This window comes from Sinohyriopsis cumingii, chromosome 16, assembly GCF_028554795.1.
Source record: "Sinohyriopsis cumingii isolate HCF-2022 chromosome 16, ASM2855479v2, whole genome shotgun sequence".
NCBI classification, from domain to species: Eukaryota; Metazoa; Mollusca; class Bivalvia; order Unionida; family Unionidae; genus Sinohyriopsis; species Sinohyriopsis cumingii.
Genome location: NC_142976.1, coordinates 8559014 through 8576013, shown reverse-complemented (window position 1 = coordinate 8576013; position 17000 = coordinate 8559014). Strand labels below are relative to the sequence as shown.

The 17000-nt window shown below is 35.8% G+C and overlaps 1 protein-coding gene across 1 annotated transcript in view; it reads right to left on the bottom strand.

The window, feature by feature from the left end:
- LOC149779902 (uncharacterized) overlaps positions 1–17000 on the bottom strand; it is a 156650-nt gene that overhangs the window by 34697 nt on the left and 104953 nt on the right. The window contains exons 15-16 of the mRNA XM_089936592.1: positions 8471–8767; positions 5932–6045 (exon numbers count right to left, since the gene is read on the bottom strand). Of these exons, the coding sequence (XP_089792718.1) occupies positions 5932–6045; positions 8471–8767 (411 nt within the window). The remainder of the gene's footprint in view (positions 1–5931; positions 6046–8470; positions 8768–17000) is intronic.

The window sequence follows — 17000 nt, the reverse complement described above, 5'->3', positions numbered from 1 at the left end:
GACATAGTGAAAATTATACAGCAATATTAAATAAGTTTTCTGTATCAAACACCAAATCTCTCCTTAATAATATGGTTATAGAAAGAAGATGACACAATTGCTACACATGCAAGTATGTACCAAATGTGTCTCAGTGTCTCAAGACTGCAAAGTGATAACACTGAAAAGAAGCTATCTCATCGACTGCAGAAAGAACAGAAAAGTTAGGAATTTATTGATGGAAGTATACTTCTCTTCACTGATAAAACCACAACTTGTTTTAAGGTAGGAAACTTTGAAACTGCCTCAGTGGATATTGAGAGACATGTTTGCAGACAGTGTGCTACTCAGCACAAGCAAAACAGTAACTAACACTGGATTTGGTGCCAAACCTGGTATCAATGGGAGATCACTCTAGCTGCCACCTTAGTGGGCAGAATTTTTTTAGCTTATTACCTAAAAAGTTTTAATCTGGGAGGGCTTGATTTGCAAGCAATTAGTAGTTCTCCAAAGCTATTATAATTGGGTAATGAATATGAAGAAGAAATCAAAAGATAATTGTATACTGGACAACGTCAGCTGATGTCACTCTGTGACACACAACAGCAAACATATTAGCAAGATTTAGTTCTTTCTACAAGACACCAATGGATTTACAGATGAGGGAATAGCTACAATTTATTCACAGTATAAAGTCTTATATAATCTGCATATTGGACACACAAGTTTCAAACAGAACATCTATTCTGCATGCTGTTTTGACAATATCATTTAATGGCACAAATTATTTTGGATAGAGAGGCTATAATAGAAAACAAACATTCTGGTATAATCCCAACAATGTATAACAGATTCAAAAGTGAAATTTAATATTTGGTATCGAGGTAAGGCTATCTTTTGTTATAAAGTGATGTGGCTCTGAAAATAGTAGCATCATCGGATGCAACAACCATTTACAGACATTAAAATTTGTGCTTACAAGTGAATTGAAGCATACTATTAATACCAATTAAATTAAGGACTGTTATATTTTTAAATTCAACAAAGTATGAACCGAAAAATGTGCAAACTGTATAATCCACAAAGTGGATCATACAAAATTGTGCACATAGTTTTTACAGTTCATACTTCATTGAATTTTTAAAACAATAAATAGTTTTGGTTACAGGGGTCGCCCCCCCCCACCCCAATTCATAGCTTTGACATTGGTCATAGTGGGTAGACACTGACATCCGTTTCTAACAGCTTGGCATCAACTGAAGCAAAACCAGCGGTTGTGGCTGCCAAATTTCAAAAGGAATTGACACTAGGCAAATTTGCTGGTCCCTTCCATTCTCTACCTTTCCAAAAATGCAGATTTTTCCCTTAAGCCTGACTGAGAACAAGACTCCTGGCACTAAACATCTCATTCACCACTTGTCACATCCTCAGGGACACTCTGTCGATCAAAAATTCTGCCAGCAACGTCCTCAGTTCAGCATGCTTCAGCTGAAGATGCTACATATTCCAATAAGCAGTTAGGAAAAGGCTACAACTGACATAGCTAGTGCTTTCTGAACATACCAGTCATACCTTTCCAATATCCTTTGCTACTTTGATAAATGTTTGCTGATGGCCTGCATTTCCAGCTGTAACATTTTTGAAACTTTTAGCAGGGCATTGCACTGGATAGCCAACAAAAAATTGGGAATAAATCATATAGTTCATGTCTTGGAAGATTTTCTCATATTAGATAGTAATAAGGATGGGTGTTTGAGTCTGTCTTGGAAGATTTTCTCATATTAGATAGTAATAAGGATGGGTGTTTAAAGAGACTCAACGACTTCTTGTGCCTCTGTGAAGACACTGGCATTACTATGGAAGAGGATAAAACCTTTCTGTCTGCCCTGCCCCTGTGATGACTTTTTTAGGTTATGAATTGGATGCAGAACTAATGGAAGTGAGTCTACCACATGACAAACTTGGTACATGTCATGAACTGATAACTGATACAATGTTGCCTGCAGAAACCAAAGATAAGACTTCATAATCTTCAGTCCATTATTGGTTTCCTCATTTGCTTGGTACTCCCAGTACAAGCATTCCTTTGATGACCCATTAGTCTCACAATCGGAGTTTCACATGCCCACCACCACATTTGACTCACCAAAGCAATAAAATCTGATTTGATTTTGTTCAGTCAATTTCTTTGACATTTCAACAGTCTCTCATTTATCTTACCAGATCGCTCACTGAACTTGGAGACATGCAGTCTCTTCAGTGACACTGCTAATACTGTAGGCTATGGGCCTGTTTTAGGCTCTAGATGGTTTCATGGGGTTTGGAATGAGGAATGGAAAAAAACTATACTTGAACTCTACCATATCGTTATTGCTATTCAAATATGAGGGCCCTTGCTTGCTAACAACTGTATTCATATCCATACTGATAATGTTACTTTAGTTCATATCGTCAATATGCAATCCTGCATGGAATCTGACATTATGTATTCAATTCAGAAACTGGTCCTCACCTGCCTCCACAACAATATTTTGTTCTGTGCTCGTCATGTCCCTGGTTCTCACCTACAGTGCACAGATTCCTCCAGCTCTCACCTTATTCACAGGTAATCCCAGAACAGGTCCTGTAACTACTGACATTAAAAGACTGGGAGTATATTGTTCATATTTAGTAAAAAGTACTCTTTCTCCATTTTCGGTGGAAACTTACAGGCACAGCTGGAAACACTACATCAATTTCTCAGCCACATTAAAACTTCACAGCACTTTCCCTGTTCCACATACCAATATGGCACATTTCATTTCATATCTCTTTGAAAAACACTATGCACCATCAACCATATCTACCTATGTCACAGCTATTGGCTGTGTTCACAAACTGAACAATATCCCTGATCCAACCAATTCATTTCTCATTCAAAAACTTCTGCAAATATTCATAAAAATTTACTGCATATAGATGCCAGACTACCAACTGATAAATGTATTCTACAAAAACTTGTTCTAGTCCTGCCAACATTTACTCACAATGCCTTCCATGCTGCTCTATTTAAGTCCATGTTTCTCCTTGCATTTCATGCATTCCTGCGGGAAGGGGAAATGACAGACTACCTGGTTGCAGAAACCCAAACTTACTTCACTTCTCTTAGGTTCAGATCAGTGACGATGGTTTAGTTGTCCAGTTTACACATTACAAACACTCCAAGGGTACCCATTTTTGCCTAAGTGTTGTGCCCCAAAAAGTACAAGACCAGTGCCCTGGCCACGTGCTGTGTCAATATTTACAAATGTGGGACTGTCATTTGGTACAACTCTTCCTTACTTCCCGGGGGGGTTGCCCATTAACTAAGCAGGAGTTTAACCAAACCTTGTACACATTGCTCATGCTATTTGGTTTCAATCCTCAATTATTCCAGACTCGTAGTTTTAGGATTTAGGCAGCAATAGAGAGTGCTAAGCAGGGTCTCTCAGATGGTCTTTTTCAGGTCTTACGTAGGTGGCAGTCTGATGCCTTCAAGAAATATATCCGCCTGAGTGATAGAATTTCCAGTTTGTAATTCAGTGCTGACTTCAGTCATTTTACACATCACCAAAGCACTTCCTACTGTCTGGTTCTGCTTTCAACTTTTCTTCTTCCAGGTCAAGTGGGTGCACAGACTGATACTGCCATCCATATTATACAGGCACTGCACTTCCTATGGGTTCATTGAAGAGCACTTCACTTTATATGGGTTCACTGAAGACATCACCATCTTACAACACATCAGTCTTCCAGTGGCATTCTGTGACATGGAACACAAACATTTCTGGATATTATGTGCACACCTTGGCAGTGTCTGATTATTATTCTTTCTTTTCATTACATGCTCATTTGCCTTCCTTTTATTCTGCAGATCTTTTTCATTTGGGGCTACACAGAAAGCATTGGTTGTATCTGGCCCTCTCTGTGTTGTGGCGGTCGGAGCCCAAAGTTTCAAGCACTTTAGCTTCATTAAGTATGTAAAGTAAGGCTAAAGAAATGTATGATGAAGTGTGCAAAGAGAAGCTATGTCATTATAGCTGTAACCTTGATATGCATTTGTGTATCTTTTGATTTATTTTTCATTTTTATATGCAATCTATACTGGAGTCACTAAAAGTGACCTGCAGCAAAAATCACTAAGTATGCTATTTTTGCTTCCCTAATTTTGAACGCTAAGGAAACTCACCTTGCAGTGTCATTCTTAATTCAATCATCTGTCTCTCTCCTCAGTCTTGCTGTCCCTTGTGCTATAAACAAACACCTAACCATAAAACTACTTTCACTTCCATAAGTACATTTTTGGTGGTGTAATGAAATTAGGTCTACTTTTCACCTTACTCAGTTATGATAATGAGCTCGAGCCCAAAACAGCCAAATGAATTGCCCCATAGTGGTCATATGGGTTTCACTGGCCAATCAATTACTTGGCTTGCAACTGCTCTCAGTTAACTGAATTGTAATTAGTGTCAATTTCAAATGAACTGCAAAGGAGAAGAGACATGACCCTTATTAAACAAAAATAATTTGTGGAATTTAACTCCATCCTCCATCAGTACACAACCTCCTTTTTAAAATTAATTATATAATTAAATGTATTTATATGTGTGCATATCGAAATGAATAATAAGGATATATATATATATATATATATATATATATATATATATATATATATATATATATATATATATATATATATATATATAAAGAGAAGAGAGAGAGATAGGTAGGGTGATATTGTAATGCATTAATTTCATGAACAATGCTAAATTTTGTTACTGTTGATTGATTCAATTTCCTAGCTGACTAGTCATTCATTCTCTCTTCATTGTGTATGTCACTACTGACCTATCATTATTGTATTCATATTTTTGGATGGTTTCACTACATCTTGGGTGGTTGAAGCCCAAGATTTCAAGCACTTTATCTTCAAATTCCACAAATTATTTTTCTTCGATAAGGGTTACATCCCCCTAGTATTGCCCTCTGTACCACCTTGCTCTAAAGCTATTTTAATTCCTTTCAATCCCTCTTCATTTGAAGACGAGGCCAACACTTCAGTTAAAATATCAAGATTGAAATCATCGTCTAGAAATGATCACTTCATATTTTTTTAAAGTAATGAATACTGATCATCTATTAAATCAAAACTTGTGTACGCCATTTTGCAAGGTAGCGTCATGTTTTCACATCAAAATATGGAAGCAGACAATGTTTATTAAAGTTTATTTTACTTGTAACATTAGCAAAGATATCTCATTTATCTTTTTTAAAAATGTTTAGTATTTGGTTCATATTTACAATGTTACATAGAAGTTGGAGTTTGAGTGATCATAGATTCTAAATATAGTCCTCACCGAGTATATACAAAAAGGTAGTGTAGGTGGGAGTGGCTTTAAAAAATTTGGTTTATATAGGTATGAACCTAAACATTTTTTAAAGGCCCTGACTAATCAGATTGCTGGAAATCATAATGCTAAGTGAAAAATTATTCAAAAATGGTATTCCAACGAATGATAAGCAATCTTGAACAAAATAATAAGAAAACTCTTGAGTACAAAAATGAACACCAAGTACATAAAGATTACTTTGAGAAAAAAATCTTAATGATGATGGTCCTGCTGACATGTCTGCTTTCTGATACTCATAGGTTCAAAGGAGACATTAAGCACAAATGACAATTTAAAAGTGACAACCACAATATTGACCATGGAGCCATGGAACCTTGGCATGAAGTGCCAGTGCAATCAAAGTATATCAATATTTATGATTTCAGGAACAGTCTTAGGTTACATTTTTGAAATCATTTAGGTGCTTCTAATTAAGTTAACAGGTTAAAATAATGTTTATTTAAAATTTTATTTCTTATACGGTCTTTCTCAAATACAAATATCATTTTGTGTTTGAATAAACAGAGCATTTATACATTACCATCAACATTACTTCCAATACAGACTTCCAAATGGTTTGAACATAGCTCCCCATCCATTGCATTTGTGTTTGAATTTTTTACTTCAACATCAACAAGATTATCAAACACTTCATCTGTAATAAAAACAGAAATGATATGTTAGAAATACAGATAATAGGCAATGTTTATATCCATACAATTGTTTAAAAAAATCACTCAAATATTTATTCCATTAAGCTAAATATGTCTGTACCATTTTTAATTGTTAATTTTATACCTCAATCAAATATGAAATAAACATGAATTATATATTTTAAATCCTGTACTTATTTATTTGAAAGCCTGATTGATTAGCTAATTGTGTTACCCTCTTTAAATAAGGTCATTATTATTATTATTATTATAGTCTTTTACATTCAGATTCTAGCCCATGAGTAGCCCCCCCCAAGAGAGACAAATATTTTTATAAATATTTTAATTATGTATTGATGTTGTTTTAGTTATGATTTTGATGTTGTGGAATATTACTGATAAGGAATAGTGGCTTTGTTTAAGTGAAAGTGAGAGAGAGTAAATGAGAGAGAGAGAATGAACACATATACTCGTGTATACTATATTTTCTTACAATGCATGCATTAAACCTTCCTCGTATAATTCAGTATGTTTTATTGTGCATAAATGGCAGTGCAAGAGCACTTTACTAGTTTAAACAAATCAAGTCCCGGCTCCTCCAACTTCTGAATATATTTTTTTTTAAAACTCCTTATTGTCATCTTCTTGTTCTAACCACCTCCACTTGAAACAATTTTTTATTGACTGGTCAAGTACAAGCTGTGAAACTTCTATTTCATAAAAATGATTTATTATCCCAAAGTGCATGCAATCAATGTGGGTTCAAGTACACTTACTTAAATCATACATGTGCTTGTACTTTAAGGAAATATTATGGGGTAAAGAAACCAAAATACCCAAAATCTAAAACATAATGATACTGCTATTTTGTTAAATCTGGTCAAATCTCTTGAGTAGTTAGTTTTCTAATTTTTGTATCAGCAGTCATGGCAGAACAACATTATTGAAACAGAATTTGAAATAATTTCCTGCCAGGATACTTTTAGTTGAACTGGTAAAAGTCTCCCTCCCCCTCCTTGTCACAAAAATAAGTGGGGAGTAGAAAAAAGGGAAGGGGAGGAGGAAACAGCCATAGTTCAATATTTACATAGCACTTAAATATCCATCCTTCTTCCTGATTTGCTCTGTAAGACCCCAACTGAAAATCTTTAAAAGATGTTGCCTCTAGTTGTATGAACATTAATTAGCTCAATTTAATCTGACTCCCATCTGTGTATGAATGAGAACCCCCTTTCACAGCTCACAAGTTTTGTCTTTTGGACAATTCTGCTCCAAAATAAGATTTTCAACTAACATAAGCTCTGCCAAAGTCTAACTGTCTTGAATTAGCACTCTACTGACTATTAGCACTCTACTGACTATTCCATAATATTATGCCAGACATACTATTCCATAATGTTCTATTAGTATTAAAGTCCAAAAATGCCATAGTCTACTTGTTCAAAGAGAGGTATTTTGATCAAATAAATATCTTTACTTTTGAAGTTCATTTTTAGATTTGTATTTATTAGATTTATCGCAACCTTTATCCTAGGGATATATGGCTTTGTAGCACATGATCCCGCATGGCTAAACTGTGACCAGAAAAGAAATGAAAATTGCACACTACTTTTAAATTGTCTGTAGTTTAATTTGGCTTCTTTGTCTGCCTTTCTTACATTTAATTTCCAAATACCTCTGAAATGAGGGGTTGACTGGCATGCTGTCTGTTTTTATCCATCCAGCATGTATATCAGATTCATATTTAATACCAATTTTTGGTTCAAATCACTCACTGGCATCTCCATTAACACCTTTCCAGATCCAATAATCTAATATATTTCCTAACTTTAAAACTAAATTGCCTACATTATTATAATCTGCCAGTATTTGCCAAACTAAATCATAAACTAAGGATGAACAATGCTTGTAATCTACCATTCTTGGGTCTCCTAGATAGCCAGAAATATAAACGCACATTTTTAAAACTTCCTTGATGCAAGGTTCACACTTTAACAAAATCCTTGTTATGAGGCCCAATGTGCCAATCAAATTTAGTTCAACAATCATTCATGTCAACCCAAACAAACCAGATGTGCAGATGTGTAAACAGTTATGAAAAACACATGTTGCAACATGTGCTACAAAATTTCTACCATTTCTACAAACACTTTAAGGGTAAACAGCAAAACAAAGTTGTATACTGCGCAGAGTACATTTCACATCGAGGGATCATGCACCCTGGGAGCATATCTGGCTTTTATAATTAATGTACTTAAAGCATGCTTAACTATTTTATTCCTCATATACTTACAATAGTTTGTTCATCCCAAGGGCCTCAGGGGTGAACAGTATATTATAATGAGTTACCCTCATCAAATAAAGTATGTATTATTATGATAAGATATTCATTATATAACTATTACTAAAGTCTATGAATTAACATACCAGTTGCTTTTGAAACATATGTCCCATTAATGATTTTAGTCATCACATCAACTGCTTTTTCTTGCTCAGTATCTTTCAGTGCTTTGAGGAAAACAGAAAATGCAGTGGGATATTTTTCCTCTACTTTTTGTAGGATCTCCTCTGACATTTCCCTCCTTTTCTTTTGATGTATGGCTTTAACTTCATCATCAGATAAGATGCCTCCATTAACGAAGAAAGGTAAAATACTTTTCGGGTAAAACTCATCTAGTAGTTCTGCCTTTATAGATTTCCAATTCTTCATGATGTCTTCAGGTGCTGTAAAGATGGAACAAACAGTAAGACACAGATAAATATGCACATTATTTGAACCATTTTAACAGAAAAGATCACAATGCATATACCGGTATGTGCATTTAATATTTCATTTTGTATCAAAGTAATCAGATCATGATATAATTGGACAAAATTCAGTTAAACTGCCAAACAGTTACATTTCTAATGACCAAACACTCATAAATATCACTAGAAATATGTCCATAGAATATGAAGGCACAACCAATACTGTTTTGTGCCATGAATTGTTTGGTTTGATGTCTTCTAGCACACCAACACCTAAAGGTTATACAGTGCCAAGGCAATCACAGTAAATTGCTTTGTCTATTGACACATCATGGTAGCCTGACCCTTCATATAAAGCTTAAACCAGGTCAATGAAATGTAAAATTTAGGTGACAGTGACCTATGTGTAGTAAGATGGTGCTGTACTCGCTACATAAAGTGAAATCCTGCTATAGCAAGCTTTGATATACATTTAGCACAAATTTGGATATAACGTTTTTTTTTGTTTTTTTTATCGAAGTTTAAAAACTAATGTATAAAAAGTTCATTATCATTTTATGGAAGAAATTGTGTATGAATTTGAATATAACATAATCATGGCATGGCTCCAAAATTTTACAATAATTTCACCAATTTCTTGAAAATGTATGCCAAAATAAACAAGACTTTGATTTCATAATTCGGCAATATGTGTTGTATTCTTCAAGGAAAAAATTGTCCCATGCATCTTTCTTACATGTATTATTATAGTCTCATTTTTGTTTCCATTAACTTTACATTGTCAGAATCGTTCAGTATTTTTAGATACTGGACATCCTGATACTGCATGACACATGTCTAAATATAGTATAGCATATTAGGAACTACAATGTTAACAAAACATGTACACTCATGAGGTAGACGTTTAGGTTTTAGTTTATTAGGTTTGTTTGTGGATGAACTAAAGAAGCTGTTTGGTCTATTTGAAAGTATAGATGATAAAGTGAACAATGTGGATGGTTTAATTTACTGAGTAACAAATTAACTTTCAAAGAAGCAAATGAATTCGTAATGTCCACAAGAGCTGCAGTATTGAAAATACCATTCTCATCATTTAAACAGTTATTTAGGAGAAATGTTTGTAACTTTCATAAATGGAATGCTTCAGACTATGCCCAGTGCTCTCTGGGGTAGGCTTTAGTACACATAATGGCTTGGCTAAGAGAAATTGTCTTAAGCTGTTCATCAAGCCACGTTGCCAACATCCTTTCTATCCTGTCTTTATGTCGGGGTGGGTATAGCAACTTTTCTGGTTCGAAAGGGAGGTTCCAGCTTTCCCTGTTGCTTTTATTTTTTCTGCACTGTTAAGTCTTGTTCTACAGCTTCATACCTTTTCACTACTTCAAGTTTAACATCTAAAGAAAAAGCCTTCCTTGGTCTCTGTCAACTATCACTTGCTCATCTTATACATGCGATCACTAATAACATTAAAAAATTTGAACAACATTTACTTCGTAACAAACAATTTGTCCATGTACATAGGCATGCAGCATGGAGCCCACAATAAACAAAATGGTGGGAGCATAAGAGCTGGGGATTGTCAGTATTTGGTTGCATGTGACTGTGGCACAATGTATGAGTGTTATCTCAGTAGTAGTGATCTTCTCACATTTTTTCCCCGTTCTGAACTTTTCGCATATTTTTTCAGCTTGTGTTATTTCTAATACAAGTAATTTGAGATCGCATAAATCACAATCACACACTATATATATATCAATGCATGGTTCTCTGAATAATGTAAAATATTATATATGCAATCTCCCTGCTTTCACTTCATGTATATTTCTGATTTAATATGCATTGACTTAAGATGGTAACTGTGCCAATGAAGCATGTAGTTTTACACCCACTTTTATTACCCATCCTCCCCCCCCCCCATTTTATGGGTGCATGAATCAATTCAGTACAAGACACAATGACATTATGTGGACTCCAAATATTGTATTGTAGTGGGGTTACACTTTACCAAACTGCAATGGTTAGTTATCCATAGTGGCTGAAAAATTAATGTTAACACATAAAACTTAATCAAAGTCACTCAAGCATAAAAGTTAGGTCACAGTGACCCAGTTTGGTATAATTGTTGGCACTCATCAAGACACATTTTGACATAAAGTTGCATGACTCCGGGCATAGCAATCACTGTAAAACAAACATCAATGCAAAATTTTAAGTCACCTAAGCATGAAATTAGGTTATTTTGACATACTTTCGCAAAGATTTACCTGTACTCTCTAACATGCATCTATGGATGGCTCTGGGACCAACAATACCATTGAAACTAACTTAAATGCTTAAATTGTTTAAGTTACTGAAGCATGAAATTTAGATTACACTGATCTACTGTTTGTAGATATCTGTAGTACTTATCAAAACAAATCAATATAATGAGTTCCACAGCTCTTGGATTTTCAACAGATGGATAGGCAGAGTAACACTATAAGTCCATGCCACATTTGTAGCACAGCATAAAAAAAAAAAGTGATACAATTCAAACAAAGTTCAAGGTATGGTGATTACAACTACAATAAAGAAGAAAAAGTATGCTGTGATGGAACTGATATTTTACTTTTACTTTTTTGACATGTATTGTGCGATGTCTTTTTCTGGTCTTGCAAAGTATGTAATAAATCTGACTAAGAATGTAAAGAGTAGGACATAATATAAAGCAAACTTTTACAACTTAATGATTGTTCTGGCTGGCTGCTTTATCATGCATACAATTTTCAGTCAGACTAACCAATGACACAGTCAAATTCATCAGAGTACATGTATGTCATTATGCAAATAAGCAGCCACTCAAATGAAATGGGAACTAAAACAATTCAAAGCTGCCTTAATGATGGCAATAACAAATGTCAGGTGAGCAGCATTCTCATCTAAAATGAAGCATTTTCATTTAACATGTATGCAAAACATCTGAACAATTCAGATAAGAGTTTCAAGGACTAGTTTTTAGACATGTAATCAACATGCATTGACATCATCATAATTATTCAGTGAAAATGTAATTACAAGGATATTAGTTTTGTACTTTTCAAAAAAAGGATATATACTTCATGTATCAATTCACAGATAGAGGAAGGTATCATACTGTTTTCACTAAAGGGCCACTCTTCACTGTGTCTTTGAAATGAACAAAGATTTCTACTGCAGAAGAAAAAGCAAATTTATGTACGTTTTGGTCAGATTTATAACACACATCAAGGTTATACACCATTCCTCTTTTAATATGACATGACAACTCATCAACCCATTTATAGCATGGAGGGTGACGAGTGTCCTGTTTAGTCTGATATAAAAGGCAACAAAAAATGAATGCTTTTCGTTTAACATATATAAAAAATCATGGCCATAAGAAATAAATACTAATGAAACAGGTCAAGTGAAATTTGTGTTATAACTTTATCGTGTAATTCAGTTTCAGTGTAATAATCTTAAATTTGATGTGCACGTGTCAGGAAAAGCTATCAACAAGGAAATGCCTTTTAACCAGAATTCTGCACAATCTTAGACTGATTTCCCTTGAATCTGTCCAACGGAAGAGGTTCCAGACTTCAAGAAGAGAGAAGAAGCATAAGTGATGTCTTAGGTATGCTATGGATTTTAAATGAACCACTATTACACTATCACCCTGATGAATGTTCTGGAAGTGGAAGGTAGACCAAACTTACGAGCACAAACTTTGAAGATCAGTCCTAGACAAGAATGTTTTAATTTCCAAAAGGCTGGAAGATGGGGAAGTAAAGATAAGTATCCTAGAGATATAAGAAGACCGCATAGTCATTCAGCCTTATGGTATTCCTGACTGAGGTGGATGTCTTTATCTTGAAATGCTCTTCCAGACGAAATCTTTTCAATATGAAAAGATCAATGGTACGGTGAAACTATTATCCTTTTCTCAAAATTAGTAGAATAAAATACCAGATTCTGTATGTTTGTCAACCTCTCTATTGTTCTCTTTCTTACAAAGGTTTAAATTTCTTCCCATAGAGATATTAGTTAGGACAGGTGGAACCAAATGAGGTCGACTGAAAGGTAAAGAGTCATGAAGCAAAGCTGGAAACCACCACCCCCATTTTGTGGAAAGGACTCATGGATTATCTTTGAGGTCTAATCAAGCCTCAGAACAATGGCCTGATCTCACTAGTACTTACTCAAACACTGCAAAGAAGGGGACTAGGCAGGTAAGGATTTGACTCCCTAGAGACCACATTCCCCATCCTTGTTTGGAGAAATACTGAAGAAAAGGACATTTAAACTTGGTCGGGTGATTCTATTAGTCCACCTGTTTAAAACGTTTAGAAGGGGCAAACACTGACCTTCCTGGATAAGGGCATTTCTTTGCATTTTTATATCGGCCTGATAATGCAGCCACAAATCTCCTGATCCCTTAGACCATTATTGGGATTACCTCTCCAAATAATGTATCAGGATCAAGAGGGGCGATCTGCAAATTGCTTTTGTTGTGCTCAAGCAAAATACTTTTTCCTGGGTGACATCTCTATGGGTTTGATGGTGCTCTGGAGAGAACATCATGGATACCAATCACCCACCTTGATGTATTGGCAATAGCCTCTTACAATCTCTCTAATATGACTGGAGATATTGTTTTCTCCTTCAACAGATTACAGGAGGCAGCTGAGAAAAAGATTAGCATGTGAAGTTATGGTAACTAGTGCCTGTGCCTTCTGTTCCAACATCTCAACAGCCTAGATGGGGAGACAGATGCAGGTTCCTGTAGAAATCTCCACCTATGAAGCACCTGAGTCCAATGTACATGCATGAAGGCAAGGGCATGGTGGTTTTGGGGGATTTTAAATGGCCAAGCGGGAGATTGTACTCTGATACTGGCAATTAAAACCAGGGTCCAATGCATAAAAGACAGGATAGACAACACCTTCTGCTGTCTGGCCTCCTCATAGCCATGAGACCACTTCTAATTGAGCTCTTTCACCATTTCTGAGTTAAGAAGCATCAGCAGGTCTAACTTAAGCTGTTTACTAAAGAGTCTCAACTATCCAGAGAGAAACCTACTATCTCAAAGGTTTCTGGCAAAGATTTTGGGAAAGTGGGTGGCAAACCTGACTTATAGCCTTATCAAAAAACAGGTACACACATCTTACCTCCATTGTGATGTCTAGAGTAGAATGGAGAATGGAGAAGGAGATTCCAACAGTTAATAAGGACCCAGTGTGATGTGTTCTTTTGACAACTTGTCTGTGTGAGCAAAATTCAGTTCATCATTCATCACTTTCAGAGCAAGGTCTGCAAGGGGTTCATTACTGAGCCTTCACTAAGCAAGGTTGTGGGCAACAGGACTAACCAATTGGGCCTCTCTTTCTGCAGAATGTGATTAGCGATTCCCTATCAATGCAAGAATAGGCAAGTAACAATGCCGCTATCAATGCAAAGAGTCGGCAAGTAATAATCCAGGGGTAATCTCCTGCACATCTGATGCACCAATATATGAAGCCATGGGAAAAGTGATCCATGGTTAAGTAAGAGACATTCTCAACTCACCTTTCCACAAGTTCCAAAACCTCATCAAGTTGTTGAATAGAAACATCAAGATGGGAAGATTTTTTACCTGATCCCCCCTCCACTAGATATGACATCAAAATGTAAACCCAGTTCCCCATATGAAACAAAGACAGCAAACTTATCAAATGAATCTGTCAACCAATACCATAAACAAAAGATCAGCACCAAAACACCATATGTTGCAATCAGCATCCAGTGCCAAGTGATTATCACCTAGGACCCAGTGTCCAGGTGTATGGTACCATGTGCCAGGCAAGCAGTACTCTCTCCCCAATGTCCAGTTACAGACCCTCAGTGACTGTCACTTGAGACATTACCTGGTGAATGGCATTTGGAGCCAGGTGCCTGGTTCTGATGAGTGGTGCCCTGTACCAGTATCCAGTGACAAGACCTTCAATGACTGTTGCTAGACACATTTTCTGGTGCCTGGTGACCAGCAACAGACTCATGCTGACTAACTCCTGCTGTACTAAATAGTGCTGGTGACTGGGAACAGGGCAATGGCCAATCTGATGACTAGCTGGGGAACTAGACTATAATAAACGAAAATCTCTTTAACATAAATCTAAGCCAGTGTGAGTTAGATGACAACTGTGTTTCCATTGCATCATAAAGGTAGGTCTCACTACTGGGTGCAGGCAACATCCTCACAATGTTAACTGTTAAAGACCTCTTCCTTGTGGGAGCTGAAACCTTACTGCCAAGTATCATCTCTTCCCCCTGCTCCTCTGTGGAACTAGGTGACTTCCTTACCCTGGACAACTGTCTTAAGGATGATGGTGATATAGGAAGTGCCATAGATCCTTGTTGGAAATGGAAGAGGTCTTCCAGAGAGCAAAAAAGTAGGTCACTTTTTTCTGGGCCTAGAGACAAAATGTTTCTCAGCCAAGTTCCATACTTTGTCAAATCCAAGATAACAAATGGGACAACCATCCATGCATACACATGAAAACATGCTAAGTTGGTGAGGTATGGGTATAACAGCCTTTTTTCCAGCCACATTTATCCACACCGTCAAGCTTCACTGAATGCTTGAAGGAAATACAAGAAATAATAACATAAACTAGAACAATAACTGCATGGCATATATTCAACTTTACACCATTTACAAATAAAAGGATGAATAAAAGTACCATTTCCTGAGTGATGAACTCAAAACCCTCAAATACATGAAAATAAATACTGCAAGGACTAGGAAAAAAATATGACCTGCAACAAAAAAGAAAGGACTGACTGGCAGTAAAAATAACAAATCATATTATTATTGCTGGAAGTACACTAATGTTAAGTTTTTTCTTTCTTCTTTTTCTTTTTTCTAAACCAGTAATTACTAATTGGAGGAGGGAAAAATCTGCTTGGCCTGGGGATCAGCACCAGAAATATATATAACAATGCAACAATAACAGGCAATGTGTTACTCATATTAGAACATTCTCTTTCAACCTAGTTATGCCTTGTATCATTTATGGTGGCTAAGGTTATGATACTGAAATGTGATTAGCATATCAATGTAGTTAATTCTATTTCTAATTGCACTGATCTAGTTTCTCTCCATATGACACCTCTACTGAAATTGTTAGTTTTACAAGTACAAATTTTTAAAAAATGTTTTCAATGTTTTAAAATTTGCAGCCTTACCAGATATTGTTTAAACCATTCACTGTATGCATCAAGATTGCGTTCTAGTGCTCTATGTCCTTAGAGGATTTAACACAGATTCAAAAGTAGAAAATGCAAAAATTCCATCAAATTCCATCACTTTTATTTAAGTTTGGAACTGACTTCCTTTGAAGAAAAGTTCTTTGCTGTTACTGAAAGATTGTAGTCGGCTTTCTTTGATGAAGGCTGCATGTGCTATTGAAGTCACCGCTTAAGGACAGCTTTGGAGAATCAAATGAATGCCCATTTTTTTATTGTGGCAGCAACATCAAATAATTGTATTGCATGATTGAGACATATTTTTCCATTTGCTGAGTACGTTTTCATAACAGTCGGTGCTTCAAAGGTAATCTGTTTCCTTTGAAATTTCAGCAAACTATTTTATCTGGGTACATTTTTAAAAAGGAATTGGGAGAACTGAAGCCCCTCTTAGCCAATGTGGATAGGCCACTCTCTCGGCAGAAAGAGGCCATTCCAATGCTGTTTGGAAAAAAAAGTCTGGCATCTACCGAATATTTTTCTCCAGGCTGTTGTGGACACAAGTCAGTGGTGAGATAGCAGATGCGTGGTGTAGAGAAATTTTGTTTCCTATAACCTTGATAACGGTGCCCCGGAAACTGATTAGCAGATTGTTTTCATGCATAAAATTGGGGCTGTAGCTGGCTTTTGGGTTAGGAAGCCCAATTTAATAAATTAAAAATGCATTTTAGGTTTACATTTTTACATTTCTATTTTTTGTCAAAATGTCAAAAGTTACAAATTTGTGACTTCAGAGCCTAATAGAAATTCTGTGATCACTTGTACCTATTCATCTAAAATAAGTAACTATATACCATGGTGCAGAAAACAACCCACCCCAACACAGTATTAATTATAGGGAGTAATATGGTGGTAAGGTTATTTTAATTAAAATTAAATTCACTCACTCAGTCGGTACAGAAAGCATTGACTAGGACTACCTTGCCAG